Source organism: Canis lupus, chromosome 2 (assembly GCF_011100685.1).
Source record: "Canis lupus familiaris isolate Mischka breed German Shepherd chromosome 2, alternate assembly UU_Cfam_GSD_1.0, whole genome shotgun sequence".
In the NCBI taxonomy this organism is placed as follows: Eukaryota; Metazoa; Chordata; class Mammalia; order Carnivora; family Canidae; genus Canis; species Canis lupus.
Window position 1 is genome coordinate 16,152,370 of NC_049223.1, and position 21,511 is coordinate 16,173,880.

A 21,511-nucleotide genomic window follows, 5' to 3' on the forward strand; every position below is an offset into this window, starting at 1 on the left:
TTCATTCCAATTCTCTGAATTAGACTAATAAAGAGCAGTTTCTGCTTTTCCAGTGAGTACTGATGTATGCCACCAAACCTGCTTTTTGGACAAGCACACTTAGGCCTCGGCTACCCCGTGGGAGGCCCTGTGCCATTCTGAGAACTCGGCGAAGATTGAAGGTACATAGAACAGCACAGGGCACACAGCAGAACACCTGCCCAGGAACCTACGGAGACACAGAAAACGCTGTTCCACGAACATTTTCTATTCGCTGTCCTATTAAACTGCTACCCCAAACCCCCACCGCGGGTGGCCTTATTTAAGGTCAGCGTTTCCCACCTGGTGGAGAGAGGCAGGCCGCGTCCTCGCGGAAGGAGCCCGAAAGGAGGGGACGAGCGGGGAGCGGCGGTGGCCGGCGTCAGCGGAACCCCGCGCGGCGGGGAGTCACCGGGGCGGGCGCGCAGGTCTGGGCGGGCCCCGGGCGCGCTCGCACCGCGGCCGCGGGCGGGGGCGGGGGCGGGGGCGGGCTCGGGCCTCCCCTCCGCGGGGCGGCGACGCTCCGCGCGGCGGGGCGTTGGGTGTTTACCGCGCGCCCTAGCAACTGGCGGGCGCGCGGCTGGCGGCGCGGGGCGCGGTGCGCTGGGCGCTGGGCGCAGTGCGGAGGCGGAGCGGGGCGCTGCAGGTGAGTGCGGCCGTCGGGCGCAGGGCGGCCGCCGGGGACTCGCCGCCGCCCCTCCGCGCCGGGCCCCGCCGCTCCCGCCCGCCCCGTGCAGGGGTCCTTGCAGCCTAACGCGGCGGGGTTCGAGCAATGGGGGCCTCTCTCGCCCGCTCCCCTCGTCTCCTCGGGCCGCGGCCCGCCCTGTCCCGGCCCTCTCCCTCCCCTCCCCTCCCCTCCCCGCCGACCCCCTGCCGGGGCGCCTCCTGCTCCTCGGCTCCCGAGCCGAGCCCCTCTCCGCGACCCGTTCTGTCCGCGGCTCAGGCGACTCCCGGCGCCTCCCCGTCCTCCTACCCTCCGCCCCTGCAGCTCGCCCTCCTTCCGCCTACCGTCCTCCTCCCTGCGCCTTCCTGCCGGCGCCCCCTGCCCCCTCACCCCTACAGACTGAGCTCCGGCTCCAACGAACGCCTGTCGCCGTCTGCTCGGTGTTTTCACGCAGGCTTGAAGTGTACGTGGATTCAGGGCCCTGCACATGCCAGTTCTGAAATTCTGATTTTTCTGTAGCTTCATCATTCCCAGAATGGCACGTGTATGCGCTGTGACTCCCAATCCGTGTTACCAGCCACATTTCTAGATCTCAGCGTGGATGCTCACCTTCCCTTAGCTCTGTTTCTGCTCAAGCGTTACAGAAATTATTCACGGACGGGTTTCATTTTTTTTAATGCTACGGGAAGCTTGCAGCTAATCCTTAAAAAAGAAAAACAAGCTGTGTTACAGTGATTTGATTCGGACAGAAAATGAGTAGAATAATAGACAAAATGAATATAAATGATTTTCCATTTATGAGAACACGTGCACAGAAACTTTTCTCCATTTAATCATTAAACTTTTTAACAGTCCCACCTTAATTCAAAGATACTTACTACATATTCATGTGTATTCGTTGTAACTGTGGTTCTTAGGCCAAAAGGACTCCTGGATTGGCAGTGGGTAGAAACTGGGGAACAGCCTGTTTTGATTAAAAAAAAAAAAAAATTTAGTTTTGTATTTTTACCTGAGTTACACAGACCTTTTTTTCTTTTTTTTTAACACCCCTGGGACTAGTGGAATAAATACGGTTCTCCTGCTAAATGAGGCTATTAGAAATGTCCTAGACTTAACATGAAAAGCTTTAGATTACACTGTTTTCTTTTTGTAATTTATTCACTTACGCCTACAGAGTACTTCTTTCTCTTTCTCTGTCCGTCTGTCTCTCTTTTTTTTAAAAAAAGATGTTATTCATGAGAGACACAGAGAGAGGCAGGCTCCTCACAGGGAGCTGGATGCAGGATTCGATTCCAGACCCAGGATCATGCCCTGAGCCAAAGGCAGACGCTCAACAGCTGAGCCACCCAGACTGTCCCTCCTTCTTTCTCTCTCTGCTCTCACTCTCATTTTTAAAGGCTTTTTCTACCTATCTTGTTCAAGATTTTGATCCACTTTTCCCCCCTAATAATATTTTTTGCCTTCTGAGTTGTCCCAGACCCTCCTGAAATTTTCTTAGACCTCAAATCAAGCCTGTTCATTGTTGCAGCTCCTGCCTTTCCAGATTTAGAAAAACAATTTGAAGAGATACAAACGTGTTATTTTTGTATAGAAATTTATCATGATGAAGACCTTTTTGCATTTCTTAGCTCTTTTTAAAGTGTCTTTCAGGAAGTTGCTGTATGGGGTGTTGACTGCTGCTACAGTCTTATATAATCTATGTATGTCCACATTTTCCTTTTAAAAAGTACAAGAAGGAAATGATACACATGTTGTAGTTTTATAAGACCACTGAAACAAGTGGTATGCTTAAGATTAAAAATAAATTGTGCACATAAGACTTTCTATATGTGATAAAGCTGTTTGCACTTATTCTTAGCTTGCACTTACTCTCTTAATACTGGCAAACTCAACAGTGTTACTGATGTAAGCATCAGTACAGGCTTACATGTTTGGAATCAAGCAATAGAAACAAACTACTAGAATACTAAAATAAACGCACACAAAAAAATCTGTACCCTAATTGTATATATTTTATAATTGTATGTATTTGTATATATAAGTATATACACAGATATAAAAATATATATACCTATTTATGTACACATATATCAGCCATTCTCAGCCCTGAGAACTATCATTTTTTATAACAAATATTTTGTAATGCCTTCTTTGCTACTCCAAAATCAAAATCCTAGGTAGTAATTCTACATGTGTGCATAGTTTAAATGTAGGATAGGATATCTTTAAATGTAGATAGGATATCTAGATCAGTGGCTCTCAGTGAGGCAGTACTCATAACTCAGAAGTATTATTAACCATATTTCATTATCAAAATGATATTGGCTACTTCCTGGGACCCCAGGATCATATCCTGAGCCCAAAGGCAGACACTCAACCACTGAGCCACCCAGGTGCCCTGATGTCTGACATTCTTGGTCCTCATCACTAAATCCCAATGATGTCCCCTAACTGTAAAGTAAAGGAAAATTAAAAGGTAAATAATTGCAATACAATAATAGTATGTAAATGCTCAGGTACCACTACACTAGAATATGTAGTGAAGTAGTCAGGTGCTCCAGCCTTACATAGAATTATATACTGTGAATGCAGTAGCTCCAAATGCAGGCTGATGTAAACACATCATTGAAACTTAAATTGTGTGACCAGCATGGCCATCAATGGTGTGATTTTCCAAAATACTGAGCTCTTGGTAGACTTCCATATAAGACAGAATATATACAACCTTCCTTCGACTTACATGATAGTTGCAATCCTGGAAAATTCAGTGTATGTCAAAACTGTGGAAAAATTACTTTGTGATTATAAAGTGGAGTTAGATTCTTAGCGCACGTATTACTTATCTGAAGTTTTTCGCCCACCAGATGCCTAAAGAGTGTAGCATAATTCTGTCTGGGGACTGTTGTGCACATTGCAGGACATCAGACATTATTTTTTAAGAGTTTATTTATTTATTTATGAGAGACAGAGAGAGGCAGAGACATAGGCAGAGAGAGAAGCAGGCTCCCTGTGGGGAGCCTGATGCGGGACTCAATCCCAGGACCCGCTCCTGGGACCCCAGGATCACACCCTGAGCCAAAGGCAGACTCAACCACTGAGCCACCCGGGTGCCCTGATGTCTGACATTCTTGGTCCTCATTACTAAATCCCAATGATGTCCCCTTCCTATCATTTTGATAATGAAATATCCTTAATAATACTTCTGAGTTATGAGTATTGCCTCATTGAGAGCCACTGATCTAGATATCCTATCACTAGATTTAGTGCAGTACAAAACCCAAAATCCCCAAGTCATTTCCGAAGGGTCCTGGTACTTCGGAGCTTTAGTAATAATGGGGGAAAGCTAATTCTATTCTATATTTAACTTTATCACCATTCTAATATTCTGGAAGGAAGCCTTTCATGATCCTATTAGTGAAAAATCAAACAAGTATAGACTATCAGGGAAAAAAAAGCCTTAAATGTTCACAGTGAGAACTTGCTTGCTAACTCGGCTTTTACTCAATGTTGCAGATAATGTTCTCTTTTTAAAGAAAGTCAGAATAACAGAGTTCAGTTTGACAGCATGGTTCTAAATTATGCACTGCCCAGCCCAGAAGAGCCTTTGGCTCCAGCAAACCTGTTGGACCAAAGGCCTTGATGCCATCTTCCCCCAGCTCTTCCTTCCACTGTTGGGAGTTTTCTGTTTCTGTTTTCTGCCCAGTTATTTGAGCTTTTCTTTCTGGGGCCCAGGGAAATGAGAAAGTTATTTGCTTAGGGCAAATAGATACTAGAAAATCCAAGTGCCTGTCAGTTTTACTTAGAGCTAGCCCAGTAAAAATGAATATTTCTGTTGCATTAAGGAGCAATTTGATGATTAAAAAAAATTGACCACTAAGATTAAGAAGCAGAATATGTGTTGGATGGCTTAAAGGCTTGAAAGTGAGAATGGTTCCAGGAAAAAGGTGATTGCCATCCTGTGTTTCTAACTCTTTCCACTCTGATGCAGGGTGTGTGGTGAGCTCAGATCTGAGCATTGACTGAGCATGGGGGTGGCTCTGACAAGGTCTGCACAGTGGACTGCTGCTGGATATGGGACCAGAACCCTGGAAATTACTCCACTGAATGAAGTGATATTGAAAGAAATTGTGATGTTTGTGGAGAGTTTTATCTACAAACATCCTCAAGAAGCAAAATATGTTTTTGTAGAACCACTTGAATGGAAAACAAACTTGGACCCCTCAGCATTTGAATCAGGATATATTGTCAGGTAAGCTGGTAAAGAGCTTCTAGAGTTTAATGTCTTTATTGTACATATTTTGATAAATGAGTTGTAGGTTTTGGGCAAGTAATTTAACATCTGTGAATCTCAGAAATATTCTGACCCAGGAATTGCAATCAGGAGGCACTCTGCTGAAATCTGGGAACATTCTGTTTAGCACAACAAAATTATGTATGTATGTATGTATGTATGTATGTATGTATGTATGTATGAGAGAGAGAGAGAGAAGATGAACATGGGCAGGGGCAGAGGGAGAAGCAGACTCCTGGCTGGGTAGGGAGCCAGCCAGACACTGAGCTCTATCCCAGGACCCTGAGATCATGACTTGAGCCAAAGGCAGACCCTTAACCGACTGAGCCACCCAGGTGCCCCTAATTATTTCTTTCTTTCTATCTATCTATCTATCTATCTATCTATCTATCTATCTATCTATCTATCTAGATTTTATTTATTCATGAGAGACACAGAGAGAGAGGCAGAGATACAGGCAGAGGGAGAAGCAGGCTCCCTACAGAGAGCCTGTTGTGAGACTCAATCCCAGGACCCTGGGATCATGACCAGAGCTGAAGGCAGATGCTCAACCACTGAGCCACCCCGGTGCCCTGGCACTCCTAATTTTTAAATTTTGATTTGAATTTCTTTTGATAGGGGATGCATTCTTGAGTTCACCACACTCCAACAATTGTTGTTGCTTTATGTTTGGGCTTTCCACTCATCTATACAACCCTACAGGTGTCAGTAGGCATTGGTTTTGTGACCTCTGCTATAGGCAAAATCCCTTCTGGTATTAAAATCTATTAATTCCTGGGGAGTGGTAAATTTCCCTCAATATATGGGAGAGGCTAATTAGCAATTAGCATTGTCCTCAAATGAGAACCTTCCAAATCTGAGATTTAAGAAAAACCTACCTCTACCTCAAACAGGGAGCTGTCAACTTAGCTCTAGAGAGCTTAGATAAAAAATATATATGTATTTATATAAATGTAATCATAATTATATAGGAGTAATTGACATTTGCATATGTAAATCTTTTTTGTTGGTTTGGTCAGCTTCAGTTTATTTTCCACTTTCAGGCATCGGGATCCTCTTTTCTGCCACCGTGTTCCTCCTTAATTTTGCATATGAACTTTTAAAGTGTGACATTATCAAAGACAGGTCATTAATCAGTCAAATCTTCTTATAGATGCCTTTTCCACTTTTTCCCTTTGGGATTATTTGTGAGAATAAACTCTGAATTTCATTTTTAGTACTGAAAAACCTTTTTTGAACTGTATTTCAGGAGTGTTTGGTTCTGTTGTCATGCTCTACCTTCTCTCTGAATTTCCTGAAGCCTTTTTCTAAAATTGTATTTTATTTCTAACTCTGCCTATGGTCACTTCCTCCCAAAGTGCTTGTCATTATTCATTGCTCCCACTTAAGTTCAGTGTAGTGTCACATGTTGTTTTTTCTAACCTTTGAAAGATGAACTCATCTGCAAAACCATATAGTTCAAAAACATATGAACTACTTAGTACAGAGATGGATTTAAAGCAGATGTCATAAGAGTATCAAGAGCGTCATTGTATCTTACCTCTATTTATTTTGTGTTCCAAGGACAAACATGACCACATCTGCAACCTACTTAGGTGGGCTGTTACACATACCTCAATCATATCACTGTTTCTCTTTCTTTATCCTTATCCAATTGCTTTTTGCTCTATTTCCTTTCTTATACCTCTGCATACAGTCTTTTTTTTTTTTTCATACAGTCTTTATGCATAGAGGTCCCTCTTAAGCAGGAAGTCTCAACATTTTGGCACATATATGTTTTGAACCAACTACCTCTTGATTGTCTTCCTTCTGTCAAATTTACTGGACACCTTTTCCTTGGGCCAGTTTTTCTATCCATTATTCTTATTTCTGACTTTTATTGGTGATATCTTTGATGTCGGAAGGGAAAAGAGGGTCTGAAAGTAGCATTTGTTGTAGTTGAAGGAAACCATGCCATTGTGGCTGGATGAAAACCAGGTGGGTACTGATAGTCCTGAAGAAGGCAAAGGATACAGCTGAGATTTTGGTAGTTATGGAAAATTCTAAATGTTTACACATCCAAGTCTTGACCACTCCCCTTGCTCTACCCCCACCCCCCCAAACCAAAGAACTGTCAGCAACCCATAGCCACTTGGTATGCTGTGTCCACCAACATAACAAAAGTGATATAGACCAGAGATGCCCTCAATGGCTGGAAGAACGTACCATTAAAAGAGTCCCGGCTACCTCATTCTTTGCCCTTTTGTACACATGCACTGTTCTTGCTTAGGCTGCTGGCCCTTAGGACACCTTTTATTCATTTATTTAAAGGGTGGAGGGTCAACTGCTGTCCTTTCAGATAGGATTCAGCTCTGTAAGTCCACATAAATATGGATACCTAAGTCATCCTAAAGGCTTTGAGTTTGGAGCCTCTGGATGCATTTCTACCAAACCACAATATTATTGGATGTTTTAGGATATTTCTTCTTCCTCTTGGGACTGTATGTTCTCTCAGCCTTTTGTTCCAAAACAAGTCAGTTTTATTTACATGGAAAGTCTGTTGAAGTAAGTAAGCTACCCTCTTTTGTTGATCTCTTTTATATTCGCACTTGAGGCTCATTTCTCATTTGATGTTGCACATCTCCAAATGTACTCTTTGCGGCAGTCCTTAAAAAATTGATCAGCCTTCTTCTGAATTAGGCTAACAGACATGTGACATTGAAACTGATCTGCTCATCATGCACTGAAAAAAGGTTTTACATGTCGTCACCCATCTTCTTTTGTGCAGATCATTGTTGAGTAGATAGGCATGGCACTGTCCACATGTTAGATGACTTACTCTTTTCTTTTAGAATCATTTCCAATGTACAACCCTTCATTCTATAATAACACTGGTCATCGTCTTTCCGTGTTCATTGTTTTGGGGAAAATAACTCCACTTTCATTCTAATGGAAATCATAGGTCTCCTTGTATTACCATTTTCAATTGCTTTTGTTCTTATCAGACAGAATGAGATAACTAATCTTTCTAAAACACTCCAGAATGAAACCCAAGTCCACTGTAAGCTAAGGACAAATGACACCCTTCAATGATTAACACCATATGGTGGTGGTATACAGAGCTCAGTTGCTTTGACTCATTAGAATGTAGCTCAGGAAATATAAAGACTGGATAAGTGTTCAGAATCACTTAGTGACAATGTTATTATCAGTTCTTTTCTTTTTTGGTAAAATTACGATTTTGACTCATGTCAGCTTTAATACTGTGATATTTTAGCTTCTAATGTCTCTCTGCTGTCTCAATGATATGTCTGAGTTGGGACAAAATTCTCTCCTGGTAGGAGTGCTGTGTAGATGAGGAGTTGAGCCCCGAGCAGTGACCCTCTTCCCCCTGTCCTGCCCACCGCCCTCACAATTCATACCTTTCTGATTCCTAGTTTTCTTTTTTCTTTTGTAAATCTCTACAGGCATCTTTTTTATTGTTGACTTCCCAGTACTCCTTGGTAATGGGCATTGTTTGATCCTTTTACCTTCTTGTTTTAGTTCTCTTATCAATGTCATGAAGGATCAGTTACATGATCTCTGATCTTAAAATTGTATTGTTTTATGAGATGATAATTATTATGTTTTGGTAAAACTTCTTTTCTAAAAGATTTTATTTATTTGAGAGAGAGAGAGAGAGAGAGAGAGAGAGAGCAAGCAGATGGGGGGGTGGAACAAAGGGAGAGGGACAAGCAGACGCCTCACTGACTGTGGAGCTCAACCAGGGCTTGATCTCATGACCCTGAGATCACGACCTGATCAGAAACCAAGAGTCAGACACTTAACCAACAGAGCCACATGGGTGCCCCATATTTTGGTGAAATGTCCAAGTTATGCTATTAAAATCGATGGCCATAACGTTTGTTACTTGAGCTCTTTGTTTTTTGTTCCTGAGAATTACTAACTAGTTTTGCAACTGTAGCTTTATATCTCTTGTTATTTTTTAGGCTCATTTATTGAGTAATTACTATGTTCTGGACACTAAACTAGACACTGGGGATGAAATAAATGTGACATTTTTCTGCTCTCTCACCTTATAGCATAAAGCTATAGTATTTTCAGCTGCCCTCCACAATTACAGTTTGAAAGTCTTTTGATCAGGTCAGTGGATTTCATTTGCAGCACATTTATCTTGACCTCACAAGATGGGCATAGTATTTTTTCTTTCCAAAATCTCTTTCTTCCAGTATTAGAAACTGCAAACCCCGAAACAAACCTGCTCTTCCACATCCTCCCTGGAGCTGGCATTTAGTTCCTACTGCTTTGCTGAGTTACAGGCTTCAACTGGTGGGAGCAATGAAATATGTGTCCTGTGCCCTTGACTTCTCCATATCTTACCAGGAGTTTCACCTTCTCAAGTTCAGTGGCTTGATATTGTTGGCATTCAGTCAGCTTATAACTTAGTCTTGTCATCATCCACTTAGCACATGTGACCAACCTGGCACAGACCTTTAAGAAATCTCAAACCTGAAGACATTATTCCAAAAGCTTTATTTTAGAGAAAACACACATTTTGTATACAACACACATCACTGGTCAGCCTAGAAATCTTCTATTCATTTATTCCTCTTCTATTTATTGAGTACCTTCTGTGTACAATTACTATGTAAGTTACTTCCTATGTGAGTTACTATGAAAGTTACTGCTGGAAGAACAGTGGGAAAGCCTGGTAAAAGTCCCTGTGTTAGCCTCCTATTGCTGCTGTAACAAATTTTCACATACTTAGTGACTTAAAATAATGCAGATTTAATTTCTTAGGGTTCTGGAGGTGAAAAGACTAAAATAAGTGTGTAGGGTTAAAATCAAGGCGTTGGCAGGGCTGTGTTCCTTCTGGGGGCTGAAGGAAGATCCATTCTTGTCTTCTCCAGCTTCTGGAGGCCACCTACATTCCATAGCTTCTGGCTCTGTGTTACTCTGAACCCTGTTTCCATGTCACGTTGGCTTTTCTGACTTGACCCTCCTGCACATTTCAGAATAGTCTTCCCATCTCAAGATCCTTAACTTAATCCATCTGCATGGTCTCTCTTGCCATGTAAGATAAGGCATTTGTGGGCCTCGGGTGTTAGGATGTGGACATCCGTGGCAAGCCACTAGTCTGCCTCCATGATCTCTATCTTCTTCCTTTTCTAGTGAAATCGTGCTGGTAGTACATCTGAGTCTGAGTCTGTCAGGTTTACTTTTTCTGATGAACTGGCAATACACCACATCTGTTTATCTGCCTTACAATTTAAAATATGTTAGATCAGGTCTTAAGAGGAGAGCAGTTTTTCCAGGGATATCCATATCTAATAAAAACCTAGGTAGCTTAGTTAATGTTGTACGTGGTAGAAATCTATAGAAATATCACTGCCGTAAAAACATCTTAATATTTCTTAAATGCTGACCTAAAAAAATAATTAAAATGGGCAGAAAGACAAATCTAGGAGACCCAGAAATTTCTGATCAGGAAAAGTCCATTTAGAAAAACTGCTTATTATCCTAAAGTAAACCAAATTAGGGGGTTTGGAGTGGGAAAACAATCCACAGAGGGAACCTAGTTTGTCTCTCTCTCTTTCTCTTTTTTATAGCTTTTTGTTCATAAACACAGAGTAGCCAAGAAGATTTCTAACCACTAATTACTGTGGTGTAAACTTTATAAATAAAATAACTTTAGAAATCCCCAAAACATGAATGGTCCTGTAGAACCAGTGATTTTTTTAAAGTTGTCCAACACATTGTTAGAAAAACAAAACCAAAAACTGTGATTGAGTTCATGTAAGTATTCAAGACATGGCTTAAAATGTTCTTCCTGGGTATATCATGTTGCTAACTATGGTTGCTAATAAGCCTGGGAACTTAGGGATCTGAGTGTGGACAAATGAGGAAAAGACATGAGCTTTTAACAAGAAGTACTTATATTTTGTGTTTTATCATGAGCCAGAGGGATGATTTGTCAAAATGTCTTATGTTTAACTTCACTAGCATCCAGGTAACCTTAAGATTTTATTTATTTATTTATTTATTTATTTATTTATTTTTATTTCCTAGTGAAACAACAGTCAAGTCAGAAGAAGTTGATAAAGATGGGCAGCCTTTGCTGTTTCTCTCTGTGCCACACATTAAGATCAGGAGCTTGGGGCAGCTGTCACGTTTGCTGCTTATTGCCAAAGACAGAAAGCTGAAGGAAGCACAGGCTTGTATCGAAGGTGATATTTATGCTCCAGTCTATGACTTGAACTTTTAGAAACATAATCATGGGGGAGGGGGAGTTGCAGTCTCTTGAAAAAAGTTCCGTGACCTAAAAGGCAAAAAGTCCTATGTTCGACTTTGTAAAAATGTCATTCATTTTTCTTGGCTGAATGTCATGCTCATATCAAGTTTCTACTTTAAACTGAAAGGCCTAATACTTTACCACTAGCAAGCTTCTAGATTTCTAATTTTAGCATGTGGTTTAAAGAGAGGCTTCCTCACTTCTGGAAAGACCAGAGGCCTGTATCCTCTAAGGTCTACACAGGAGAGAAGACAGATTAGTGGGGCCTGCACCAAACTCCACCCTCTACCCTCAGGCCTGCTGTGACGGATGATGCTCGGTTTCCTCTAAAATGTATGCAGCAAAGATAGCCCAGAGTAATCTCACTTTCCATTGGTCTCAGTAATGTTCCTTTGTAGGTTGCATAGCTTTGTGGAGGTAGTTACATTCACTCAATGGGAAACGTTTTCCTCTTCATTAAGGATGTAGATTTTCATTATTGTCTAAGCATCTAACATGCGTAAAAGAATGTGACCAATTGCCTGGAGCAATTGTTTTCTGAATTTTTCTTATGAGTAGAAATACCTAACAGTACATAATGGTGTCATATACATGTTTTGCCTGTTTGGAATCATGTGACTAGAAGGACTCAAGCATGAGGTGCCTGGTCTTGCCTCTAATCATTCTTTGCTGTGTCTACTGCTATGACGTGGGAAGATGAACCTTTAAAAAAAATATTCTTTAGGATGTAAATCTTATGAGATGCCTGGGTGGCTCAGCGGTTAAGCGTCTGCCTTCAGCCCAGGGTGTGATCTTGGAGACCCGGGATCAGAGTCCCACATCGGGCTCCTTGCCTGCAGCCTCCTTCTCCCTCTGCCTCTGCCTGTGTCTCTGCCTCTCTCCCTATGACTCTAATGAATGAGTAAATAAATAAAATATTTTTTTAAAAAAAGATGTGAACCTTAGGACAGCAGCCTTTTCTTATCTCTTGCCTACTCTTCATTATTAGGCTATCTATCTATCTATACCTCATAGCTACCCTGCTGAGGAGGAATGAAATCTTAAGAGTAAAGTTGAATTCAAGGAGGTTGGTAATAGCATTAATTTCAACTTAGTGCATGAACTTAATACATAGACTGGCTGCTATATATCTAGTTTGGCTAAATGTGTATCCTTTGCTGCATTTTGTCCTTTCTGTAAGAGCTCTAGGTACAACTCTTAGTTTTGGGTCCAGATTCCATGGTGCAGGGCAATTTGGGGGGCAGGTTTGTGTCTTTCCCCAGAATTCATATAATACCTTTTTCCATGAGTCTTAATGAGATGACTGCTGTAAGGATGATTGAGATGCTCAAAAAGTAGATGATTCCTAGATCTCTTTTCTCTGCCCCTCCCCTTGTGTGTTTTTTTCTAAGAAGCCCTAAGCCTTTTCTGCTATTTCCTGGTGCCAGAGTCCATCTCCCACTGCAGAGTTAATGCCATCACTGTGCTTCTCTCATTTCAATCAGGTGGAGCTTTCTGAACTAGTCCCATGGGCCTCCTTGTTCAAATACATATATATTTCATCTTATTTAAATTCCTCCTTTCCAAATATGGCTTTGCCCTCTTCTTCCTCACTTGCAACTACATGGTTCTTTGGCTTTCACCAAATTCTGTTTTAACCATCTCTAGAGTCTACTTTCACACCTATGTCAGCCTTGATCATGAATTAGTATTGGAGTTTTTCACTGTAACTTTGGTATGTGTGTGAGTACTGGCCAGATTTGTTTTTCCAACTTGAACATAAAAAGGCATTGAAAATATAAGCATTGGGATCCCTGGGTGGCGCAACGGTTTAGCGCCTGCCTTTGGCCCAGGGCGCGATCCTGGAGACCCGGGATCGAATCCCACGTCGGGCTCCCGGTGCGTGGAGCCTGCTTCTCCCTCTGCCTATGTCTCTGCCTCTCTCTCTCTCACTGTGTGTCTATCATAAATAAATAAATAAATAAATAAATAAATAAATAAATAAATAAATAAATATTAAAAAAAAAGAATATTTCTTAAAAAAAAAAAAAAAAGAAAATATAAGCATTTTGAGGGATCCCTGGGTGGCGCAGCGGTTTGGCGCCTGCCTTTGGCCCAGGGCGCGATCCTGGAGACACAGGATCGAATCCCACGTCGGGCTCCCGGTGCATGGAGCCTGCTTCTCCCTCTGCCTGTGTCTCTGCCTCTCTCTCTCTCTCTCTCTCTCTTTCACTGCGTGCCTATCATAAATAAATAAAAAAAAATTAAAAAAAAAAGAAAATATAAGCACTTTGAACAGGTGGAAAAGACTGGTGGTAGATCTTTAGACTGAGAAAACCATGCTGTTTTGGAAAGAAAGCATTTGTGAACACTAAGCCTCAGTGGTTACATACACACACACACACACGTACACACACACAGTTCTAGTGATGATTCTTCTAAGGAGACCAGTATTTCTCTATCTTCAAATCAATTCTGGATACACTAATTGAATGACCATGCTGGACAATGCCCTACAGTCAATTAAAAAAAAAGAAAAAAAAAGAATATCTTGTTCTTTGTCTTATTAGAGATATGATATAGATAGATGATACTGCAGTACAAGGTAGAGAATCTCAAGGAGTACAAGAAAGTTCCTAAATGCAGTAGAATCTGAGAAGTTGAGATTAATTCAAATTGGGTCCATGAGAGAAAGCTTAATGAAGGAAGCACATTTGGGTGGGCTTCAGAGGACTTGTTAGTCATTATTTTTCTTACAACAGAAGACAAGAGAATCATTTTTATTTATTTACTTTTGTTTGATCAGCTAACAGAGATCCTGTAACAAAAATCCTGGGTTTGGATTATAACATGGTGAAAGAAGACACATCCACAGTAAATATTCTTGATAAAATTACCAAAGATGAAGATCCTGAGAGTGAGATAAAGATGAAGGTTGGCATGCTGCTTAAGCAACTGGATCTGCACCTACTGAATCATTCTCTAAAACATATTTCATTGTGAGTCTTTTAGAAAAAAGAAACCTCTAAAAGTTAGTTACAAAAAATGCTTTCAGAATTTTTTTAAACATACACAAATTATAGGAGTTGTTATTGATTTAACAGTAGATTTTAGGGTATTGCATGGATATTTCTAATTCTAAAATGTAAAGATTTACTGTTAGCTTTGCTAGAGCTTTCTATGGGGTTTCACCTGATTCTGAGGACATGAAGTGGCCTTGTTATTTTCACTCTCCTCAGACAATTAAATAGATGGTTAAATAGTAATGCAAATATCATGTAGACTTTGTAAGGTTTAAAACTTGTTCATTTTTGTAGTTTTTTTTCTAGTATTATGCTATTACCACTAAGAAATGAAATGAATTTTTAAACGAGTTTATTTAATGTTGCATTAAATATGAATCACTGGTTTCTTGATGTCTTGACCGTGTTGTAAGGCTATAACACAGCTAAAACTAACTGCAACATTTTTGTTGTTGTATAATTTGACTACAATTTTAATTATAAAAAGTGATATTCCTCCTCCCACCAGCCCTCCCCCCTTGCTAAAATGGTATATTTTCATCTGTTTTCTGGAGATTCTCTTTTAGAGTGTTAAAATGCATTTCTTATCATTCATTTCAGACAAATCTGTTTAAACCCAACAACTGTTAAGAACGATATAGAACTGCTGAAACATTTCTCAGGAAAAGGAGAACAAACTGTCTTGGAATCTATTGACTATACTTCAGGTTTCTATTATTCTCAGATTTGCTTTGTGTTATGTAAAATAATTATTATTTCCAAATGCTTCAATAGCTACATTAGGATTGAGTATTTGAAAAAAACTGTAATCATATTTATTTCTTTTTAAAGATAACATATTTTATTTTTCAGAGCTCCTTTTAATTGATCGATAATTGGTTTCAGATTATGAATTTTCAAATGGATGTCGAGCCCCACCTTGGAGACAAATTCATGGAGAAATTTGTTACGTGCTGGTAAAACCCCATGATGTTGAAACTCTGTGTGTTACTTGTAGTACAGAAGGAGTATTTTTAAATGGTGTAAGTAATTTTTTAAGAACCATGTTGACTTTGGTGCTTGGCTCCATCTCTGTAAATGCAGGCATGTCTCCAGGACTGAATGCTGATGGCCACAGAAAATGCGATTCTGTTCTGTTGGGTTGAAGCAGATCCCTTTGCTATGTGTTTGCTGAGCAAATCCAAAACCATTTCAGAATGAGCCTCGGTGTTCCCCATTGCAGGTCATTAAATCAGTCTTCTAAGAAATGACCGTCAAAGGAACCCACGCCACTTTATAAAATGAAAACCTCTGTAACGATCAGTTCACTGATTGATTAATTAATTAATTAATTAATTAATTATACAAGTATTCGGGCAAATAAGAGGCGGCTGAGGTAACACAGAAGCAGTAACTATAGCTTTTGCCCTAAGCGTTGAGAGGACAAAGGGAAGGAATTAAAATGTGGGAGCTTGGAGGAAGCACCCCCAAGAAGCTGGGACCCATGTGTCTGGGGAGGGAGCACCACCAGGCTGTGCTGGTTCCTTAGGGTCTCAGAAGATGTCCTTGCAGAGCTGGGACTTAGACCTCTGAGGAGGGGACCCTGCTTACATTGGTTATGGTCCCTTGGGAGTTCAGAGGGGGGACTCCCACAGAGCTGGGATCCATATCTCTGAGGAATGGTCGCTTCCAGGCTATGCTGGAGCACAGGGGGGTCTCATGAAACTGGCACCCAGATGTCAGAGGAGTACAATGCCCAGGAGCTGGTACCTCAGGAGCTCAGAGGAGAGGATCTTTGCAGAACCAGCAGAGCTGAGACCCAGACCTTGGAAGAGGGAGACCTGGTTGGTTTGTAATGGGATTCTAAGGAGTTGTAATGAGCCAGGTTCTGGGAACATAGGGAAAAACCCCTGGGAACTGGAACCAACTGTTGCTACTGGAAGCAGCTGCCACTGCCAGGGTTCACTGCTGGGGACAGGGGACGAGGAGCTGGGAGCAGTCCCTTTCTCCCTCCTCCAGCTTTACAGTCTTCCTTTTACTTGCTGCTAACTGAAGCTGACTGAAGCTGACAAGGGAGAAACACAGCATTCCAGATTCCCACCCCTGAGCACTAAGCAGGGTGGTGGCCTTCTGAATCTTCCACATGAACACATTTTATTTTTTGTCTCATACCTGTTCACTGAACTTACTAGGTGGTCAGCTTTCCCCTTGGCAACCATGCCCTTGGTGTCCTCAATGTAATATGGGGCCTCACAGGCAATATCTGCAGGGAGAACCTAAATCCTTAGTGGGGATTCCTCATCACAGGGGACTGTTGGGAGAATTGCTACCTCTTGGTTTGGATTGGCTTCAAAATGTGAGTGCCACTTTCTTGATGACCAGCAAGCATCTCATCTGACTTGCCTTATGGTGCATTTCTTCTCAGCATGATCTTCTCAGATTATATCTGCACAGAGGGGGGAGATGAGCTAAATATGATTTAGCCTTTGGTTTGTTTTGATACTCTAAGAAAGTGAAATTTCCAATCAGAAAATAAGAGACTTTGACCTTCTAGAGTGGGGCAAGGACACTTTGTTTCTATCAAGAGCTACTAATCTACATATACCTTTATTTGATATGGAAATATCTAAGTGTTCCTCTCAATTTCAAGAATGAAAGATAAGGAACATGATTCAATAATTACGACAAAATGCATGGCACGCCTGAGTTATATGGGTGTATATGATGTTTTGTGTATGTGTGTGGTTACGTATATATAAAAAGCACACTATGGGTTTTTATATATACATTTGGTTAAGGCAGAGCCAAATCTTTTCTATTAGGATAGGTGAGGAAAGGAAAGAGACAAAAAGAAAGAGGTATGGAGACAAAGGTTGGAGTGTCAGGTGCTTACATGGAGGTTGTAACTCTAGAAAATAATCCCATAGCAACCTCTTTACACACAGAACAAGAACAGAGTGTGACAAATGGAAACAAGCTTTTCTATGGTGGCATTCTAATCTTGGGACCTTTTATGACTTCATCAGATTCTCTTGAAGTCATAATGTTTTTTTTTGTGTGTGTGTGTTTTGTTTTTTTGCATTAGAGGAGTGCAGAGGGAAGGAAGCTCTCCATTCTTTGCTAACTAGCAAAATGCCCTACATGCATATAGGAGGTACTCAGTAAAAGCATAATGGATGGATGATGGATGGGTGGATGAGTGGATGGACGGACAAATGGATAACTTTAAGAAGGAAGAATTCTGCCCATATTTTTGATGTATAAAAACTGCCACATGGATCCTTGAGAGAAGAAAACAATATGTGGCCTTGGGTTGTGATGTATTGATCAGGTTCAAATGCTACTACATTAATAATTGCACCAAACTTTTTCTTCCAAAGGGCAAAACAGAAGATGAGGGGGAAATTAATTATGAGAGAAAAAGTGAAATTTATAAAGACCTTGTCACATTTTTAAAAGAAAAATCGGCAAAATTTTCAGAAAATATGTCTAAACAGGTAAGTTTACAGAATCTTGAAATATCATAGCATAGTGTTACTTGACATGTTACCTTCTGTTGAGAATAATTCTATTTTTGGACCCTGTTTATAATTTTTAGAGAGTTTTTCACAATATATTACATAAGAAATATTATAAGTGGAGTACTTCAAGGAAGTTTCTGAACCTCTTTAGGTAATAGGTGTAAAATATGTCAGATTGCTTTCTAAAAAAGCACTTTTCATCTTTCCTTTTGAATTTATAATGCTAAGAACAAAGCAGTCATCCCTGTTAATGAAGCCTAGATGTTTTGATTATTTTTATCTTTTCTGGGCATCCCATGATTACTAACTAGTTGGATTGTCTCAGTAAGTGTGTCAACTGCATATGCATAAGAACTGTACTTCCTCTGTGTCTTGCATGGTTTTTGAAATAGTTTTTGAGATGGACAAAGGAATCAGTTAATACAGTTATTAAATCTTGATTGAAGCTGATGTAGGTAAGAAGCAATATGCAAGAAATACTAAAGTGATACACTTAAGCCCCAGGCTGATTCTCAAGATGATGTCAATTCCACAAATCCTACATCAGACAGTTTATCAGATCTGTTATTTTCCTTCTGACACTGCCACTTCCAGAGCACTCTATTTTCTTACTATTCTGCTGCTGCTCTTGTCCTGAAACGTCTCTCTGTCATCATCCTGTGAGTTTTTTTCCCCTGGTGTTTGATCACCTATTTCCTGGACTCTAGTTTTCCTTTGTTGTTGTTATAAAATACCTGTACAAAACATAAAATTTGTCATTTTAACTACTTCGAGTGTATCACTGAGTGGCATTAATTATGTGCAGCCATTACTACTGTCCATTTCCAAATCTTTTTCATCATCTCAAACTAAAACTGTTCCCATTAAGCAGTAACCTCCTCATGCCTACTTCCCCAGCTCCTAGGAACCTCTAATCTACTTTTTGGTTTCTCGATTTCTAATCAAATATAAATTTGCCTTTCCTAGGTATTTCAGAGAAGTGGAATCGTAAATTTGTACTTTGGTGCTTGGCTTATTACATTTAGCATAATATGTTCAAGGTCCATCCATGTTGTAGCGTGTGTCGGAACTTCATTCCTTTTTGTGGCTGAATAATATTCCATTCGTGTATATAACCACATTTTGTTTATCAGTAAATCTATTGTTGGACACTTGGGTTGTTTCCACTTTTTGATTATGGTGAAAAATGCTATAAATATTGGCTTACAAGTAACTGAGTCCCTGTTTTAATTTTGGAGGTTACCTAGGAGTGGAATTTCTGTGTCATATGCTAATTCTGTATTTAACTTTTAGAGGAAGTACCAAACTGTACCTAGATTGAACCATTTTATGCTCCTGTAGAAGGATTCCAGCTTCTCCACATTACCACCAATACTTGTTATTTTCTGTGTGTGATTGTGTGTTTTTTTATTATAGATATCCTAGTAAGTATGAAGTATGGTATTCCATTATAGTTTGGATTTCCATTTCCCTAATAGTAATGTTTAGCATATTTCCATATTATTGGGAATTTGTATATTTATTTTAAGAAATGTCTATTCAAGTCCTTTGCCCATTAAAAAATGGGTAGTCTTTTGTTGTTGAGTTGTAGGAATTCTTTATATATTGTGACTATTAATCCCTTATCAGATAGAATATTTGCAGATATTTTCTCCCATTCTGTGGGTTGTCTTCACTCATCTTGATAGTGTTCTTTAATGCACAAACATTTTTAATTTTGATAAAGTCCAACAAATACATTTTTTCTTGCCTATATTTTTGGTATCATAAGAAACCATTGCCAAAGCCAAGGTAATGAAGATTTGTCCTGTTTTCATCTAATAATGTCATGGTGTTATCTCTGTAAGTCTTTGATTCATTCTGAGTTAAGTTTTGTATAGGGTGTAAGTAAAGTAATGTGCAATTTAATTCTTTTTGCATGTGGATATCCGGTTTTCCGGGCACCATTTGTTGAAGAGATTGTTCTTTCCCCATTGAAAGTTCTTGGTATCCTTGTTGAAAATCAATTTGCCATAGATGTAGAGGTTTATTTTTGGACTCTTTATTCTATTATTTTTTGTCTGCCCTTATACAAGTCCCATACTATTTTGATTACTCTATCTTTGTGGTAGTTTTGAAATTGAGAAGTATGACTCCTCAAACTTTGTTCTTGTTTTTTAAAGACTGCTTTAGCTATTTAGGTTCCCTTGACTTTTAGGTTTGGTTTTACCATTTTTGCAAAAAAACAGCATTAGGCTTTTGATTGGGATTACATTGAATTTATAGATTGCTTTGTATAACATTGTTGTCTTAACAATATTATTTCTTCCAATCCATGAACATGGGGTGTCTTTCCATTTGTTTTTGTTTCCTTTAACTTTTTTTATCAGCAGTGTTTTATAGTTTTCAGTGTCTTCTTTTGCCTCCTTGGTTAAATTTATTTCTAAGCATTATATTCTTTTGGATGCTATTGAATGGAATTGTTTCCTTAATTTCCTTTTTGATTGTTCACTGCTAATGAGGAGAAATGGAACTGTTTTTTTTTTTTTAGTGTTGAAATCAGATCTGGCTTTTGAATGTGAAATTCAAAATCACATCCTGCAACTTTACTGAATTCATTTATTAACTCAGTTTTTTTTTTAATCTTTAGGTCTTTCTACATAAAAGATCATGTCATCTGCAAATAGTTTTACTTCTTTTCAATTTGCGTGTTTTTAAATTTCTTTTTCTTTTCTAAGATTTTATTTATTTAACAGAGAGAGAGAAAGAGCGAGCGAGCAGAAGCAGGGGGAGTAGCAGGCAGAGGGAGAGGGAGAGGCAGGCTTCCTAGCCTGCCCGGTGCCGCTTAGATTTCTTTTTCTTGTCTAATTACTATGGCTAGACCTTTTAGGATTTTGCACTGAATAGAAGCAGTGAACACTATCTCCATATTTATTCCTGATATTGGGGGAAAGCTTTCAGGCTTTCACCACTGAATGTGATATTTGCTGTAGGCTTTTCATATATGGTCTTTATTATGTTGAAGTTCCCTTCCATTTAGTTTTCCTTTTGTTGGTATATCCCATCATTTTGGTGGAGCTTCCTGAGTAAAAGAGGCATATAACAGGGAAAAAATTGAGGGTTAGCATATGAAAATATCTTTATTTTTCTCTCTGTTATTGTTTCTATAATGATAGTTCAAAAACAATTTTTACTTAGAATTTTAGAGGCATTTTTTTCCTACGTGGCCTGTTTTGACTTTTCCCATCTAACAAAGCCTTTAGGATCTCTTATTCCAGATGTTCTGTAATTTTAATGATGATATGGTTGGTGCTGGTTTTGTTTGTTTTTCATTAATGATGACATATGTCCTTCAAAACTAGAAAAATACTTTTTTTGGTATCACATCTTTAATCATTCCTTCTTCTCTGTTCTCTTTGAAACTTACTAGTTGGGTGTTGGGCTTCTGAGATTGATCCTCTGATTTTCTTTTCTGTCACCCACCTGCAAATATTCTTTTATTTTCAAAACATTGTACATATCTTTAAAATTTAAGGTCTCATATTTTTAACATTTTATTTCCAGGTGTATATCTCCACAGATCATATGCTTTCATTTCTCTTGGGGTAAAATCTAGGAATAAACAGCAAAATCATATGGTTGCATGCTTAACTTTTTAAGCAATGGGTAAACTGCTTTCCAAAGCGGTGGTAATATTTTACATACACACTGGCAATGTATGAGACTTCCAGTTCTTCTGTATATTCGTCAATAACTGGTATGGTCAGTCCTCTAATTTTAGACATT

At 39.6% G+C, this 21,511-nt stretch overlaps 1 protein-coding gene and 2 long non-coding RNA genes across 9 annotated transcripts in view; 1 reads left to right on the top strand and 2 right to left on the bottom strand.

Moving 5' to 3' along the window:
- Positions 1–454, bottom strand: part of LOC111091400 — a 99,885-nt gene extending 99,431 nt beyond the window's left edge. For 4 of the 5 annotated variants that reach the window (XR_005355254.1, XR_005355252.1, XR_005355255.1 and 1 more), the window contains exon 1: positions 322–440. This is a non-coding gene — a long non-coding RNA (uncharacterized LOC111091400). Of the gene's footprint in view, positions 1–78; positions 209–321 lie in introns of all 5 variants that reach the window. The other variant, XR_005355253.1, reaches the window with a different exon arrangement.
- A 152-nt stretch (positions 455–606) lies between these two features.
- Positions 607–17,767, top strand: LOC119871088 (armadillo repeat-containing protein 4-like). Of its 2 annotated transcripts, none has more exons than XM_038529956.1 (7): positions 607–664; positions 4,671–4,931; positions 11,022–11,179; positions 14,030–14,222; positions 14,847–14,953; positions 15,132–15,268; positions 17,606–17,767. In XM_038529956.1, the coding sequence occupies exons 2-7, from the start codon at positions 4,708–4,710 to the stop codon at positions 17,750–17,752; spliced, it is 966 nt and encodes a 321-aa protein (XP_038385884.1). In that variant the 5' UTR covers positions 607–664; positions 4,671–4,707; the 3' UTR covers positions 17,753–17,767. The 2 variants fall into 2 exon arrangements, with proteins under 2 accessions (XP_038385884.1, XP_038385885.1); XM_038529957.1 differs by lacking the exon at positions 607–664 and adding an exon at positions 2,260–2,382.
- On the bottom strand, positions 15,100–17,209 carry LOC119871089. Of its 2 annotated transcripts, none has more exons than XR_005355250.1 (3): positions 17,119–17,209; positions 16,556–16,671; positions 15,100–15,517 (listed from the first exon to the last, which is right to left on the bottom strand). It is a non-coding gene; the product is annotated as an uncharacterized LOC119871089 (long non-coding RNA). The 2 variants fall into 2 exon arrangements; XR_005355251.1 differs by having other exon boundaries at positions 15,100–15,416; positions 15,996–16,671.
- Positions 17,768–21,511: the final 3,744 nt, after the last annotated feature.

What these genes read in the sequence shown, in the direction of transcription:
- LOC119871088 (XM_038529956.1), top strand. Translation starts at nt 4,708, where the DNA reads ATGGGGGTGGCTCTGACAAGGTCTGCACAGTGGACTGCTGCTGGATAT. An exon ending in AGCACAGGCTTGTATCGAAG is followed by an intron (nt 11,180 to 14,029) that starts GTGATATTTATG and finishes TTGTTTGATCAG; the next exon opens with CTAACAGAGATCCTGTAACA. An exon ending in ATCTATTGACTATACTTCAG is followed by an intron (nt 14,954 to 15,131) that starts GTTTCTATTATT and finishes AATTGGTTTCAG; the next exon opens with ATTATGAATTTTCAAATGGA.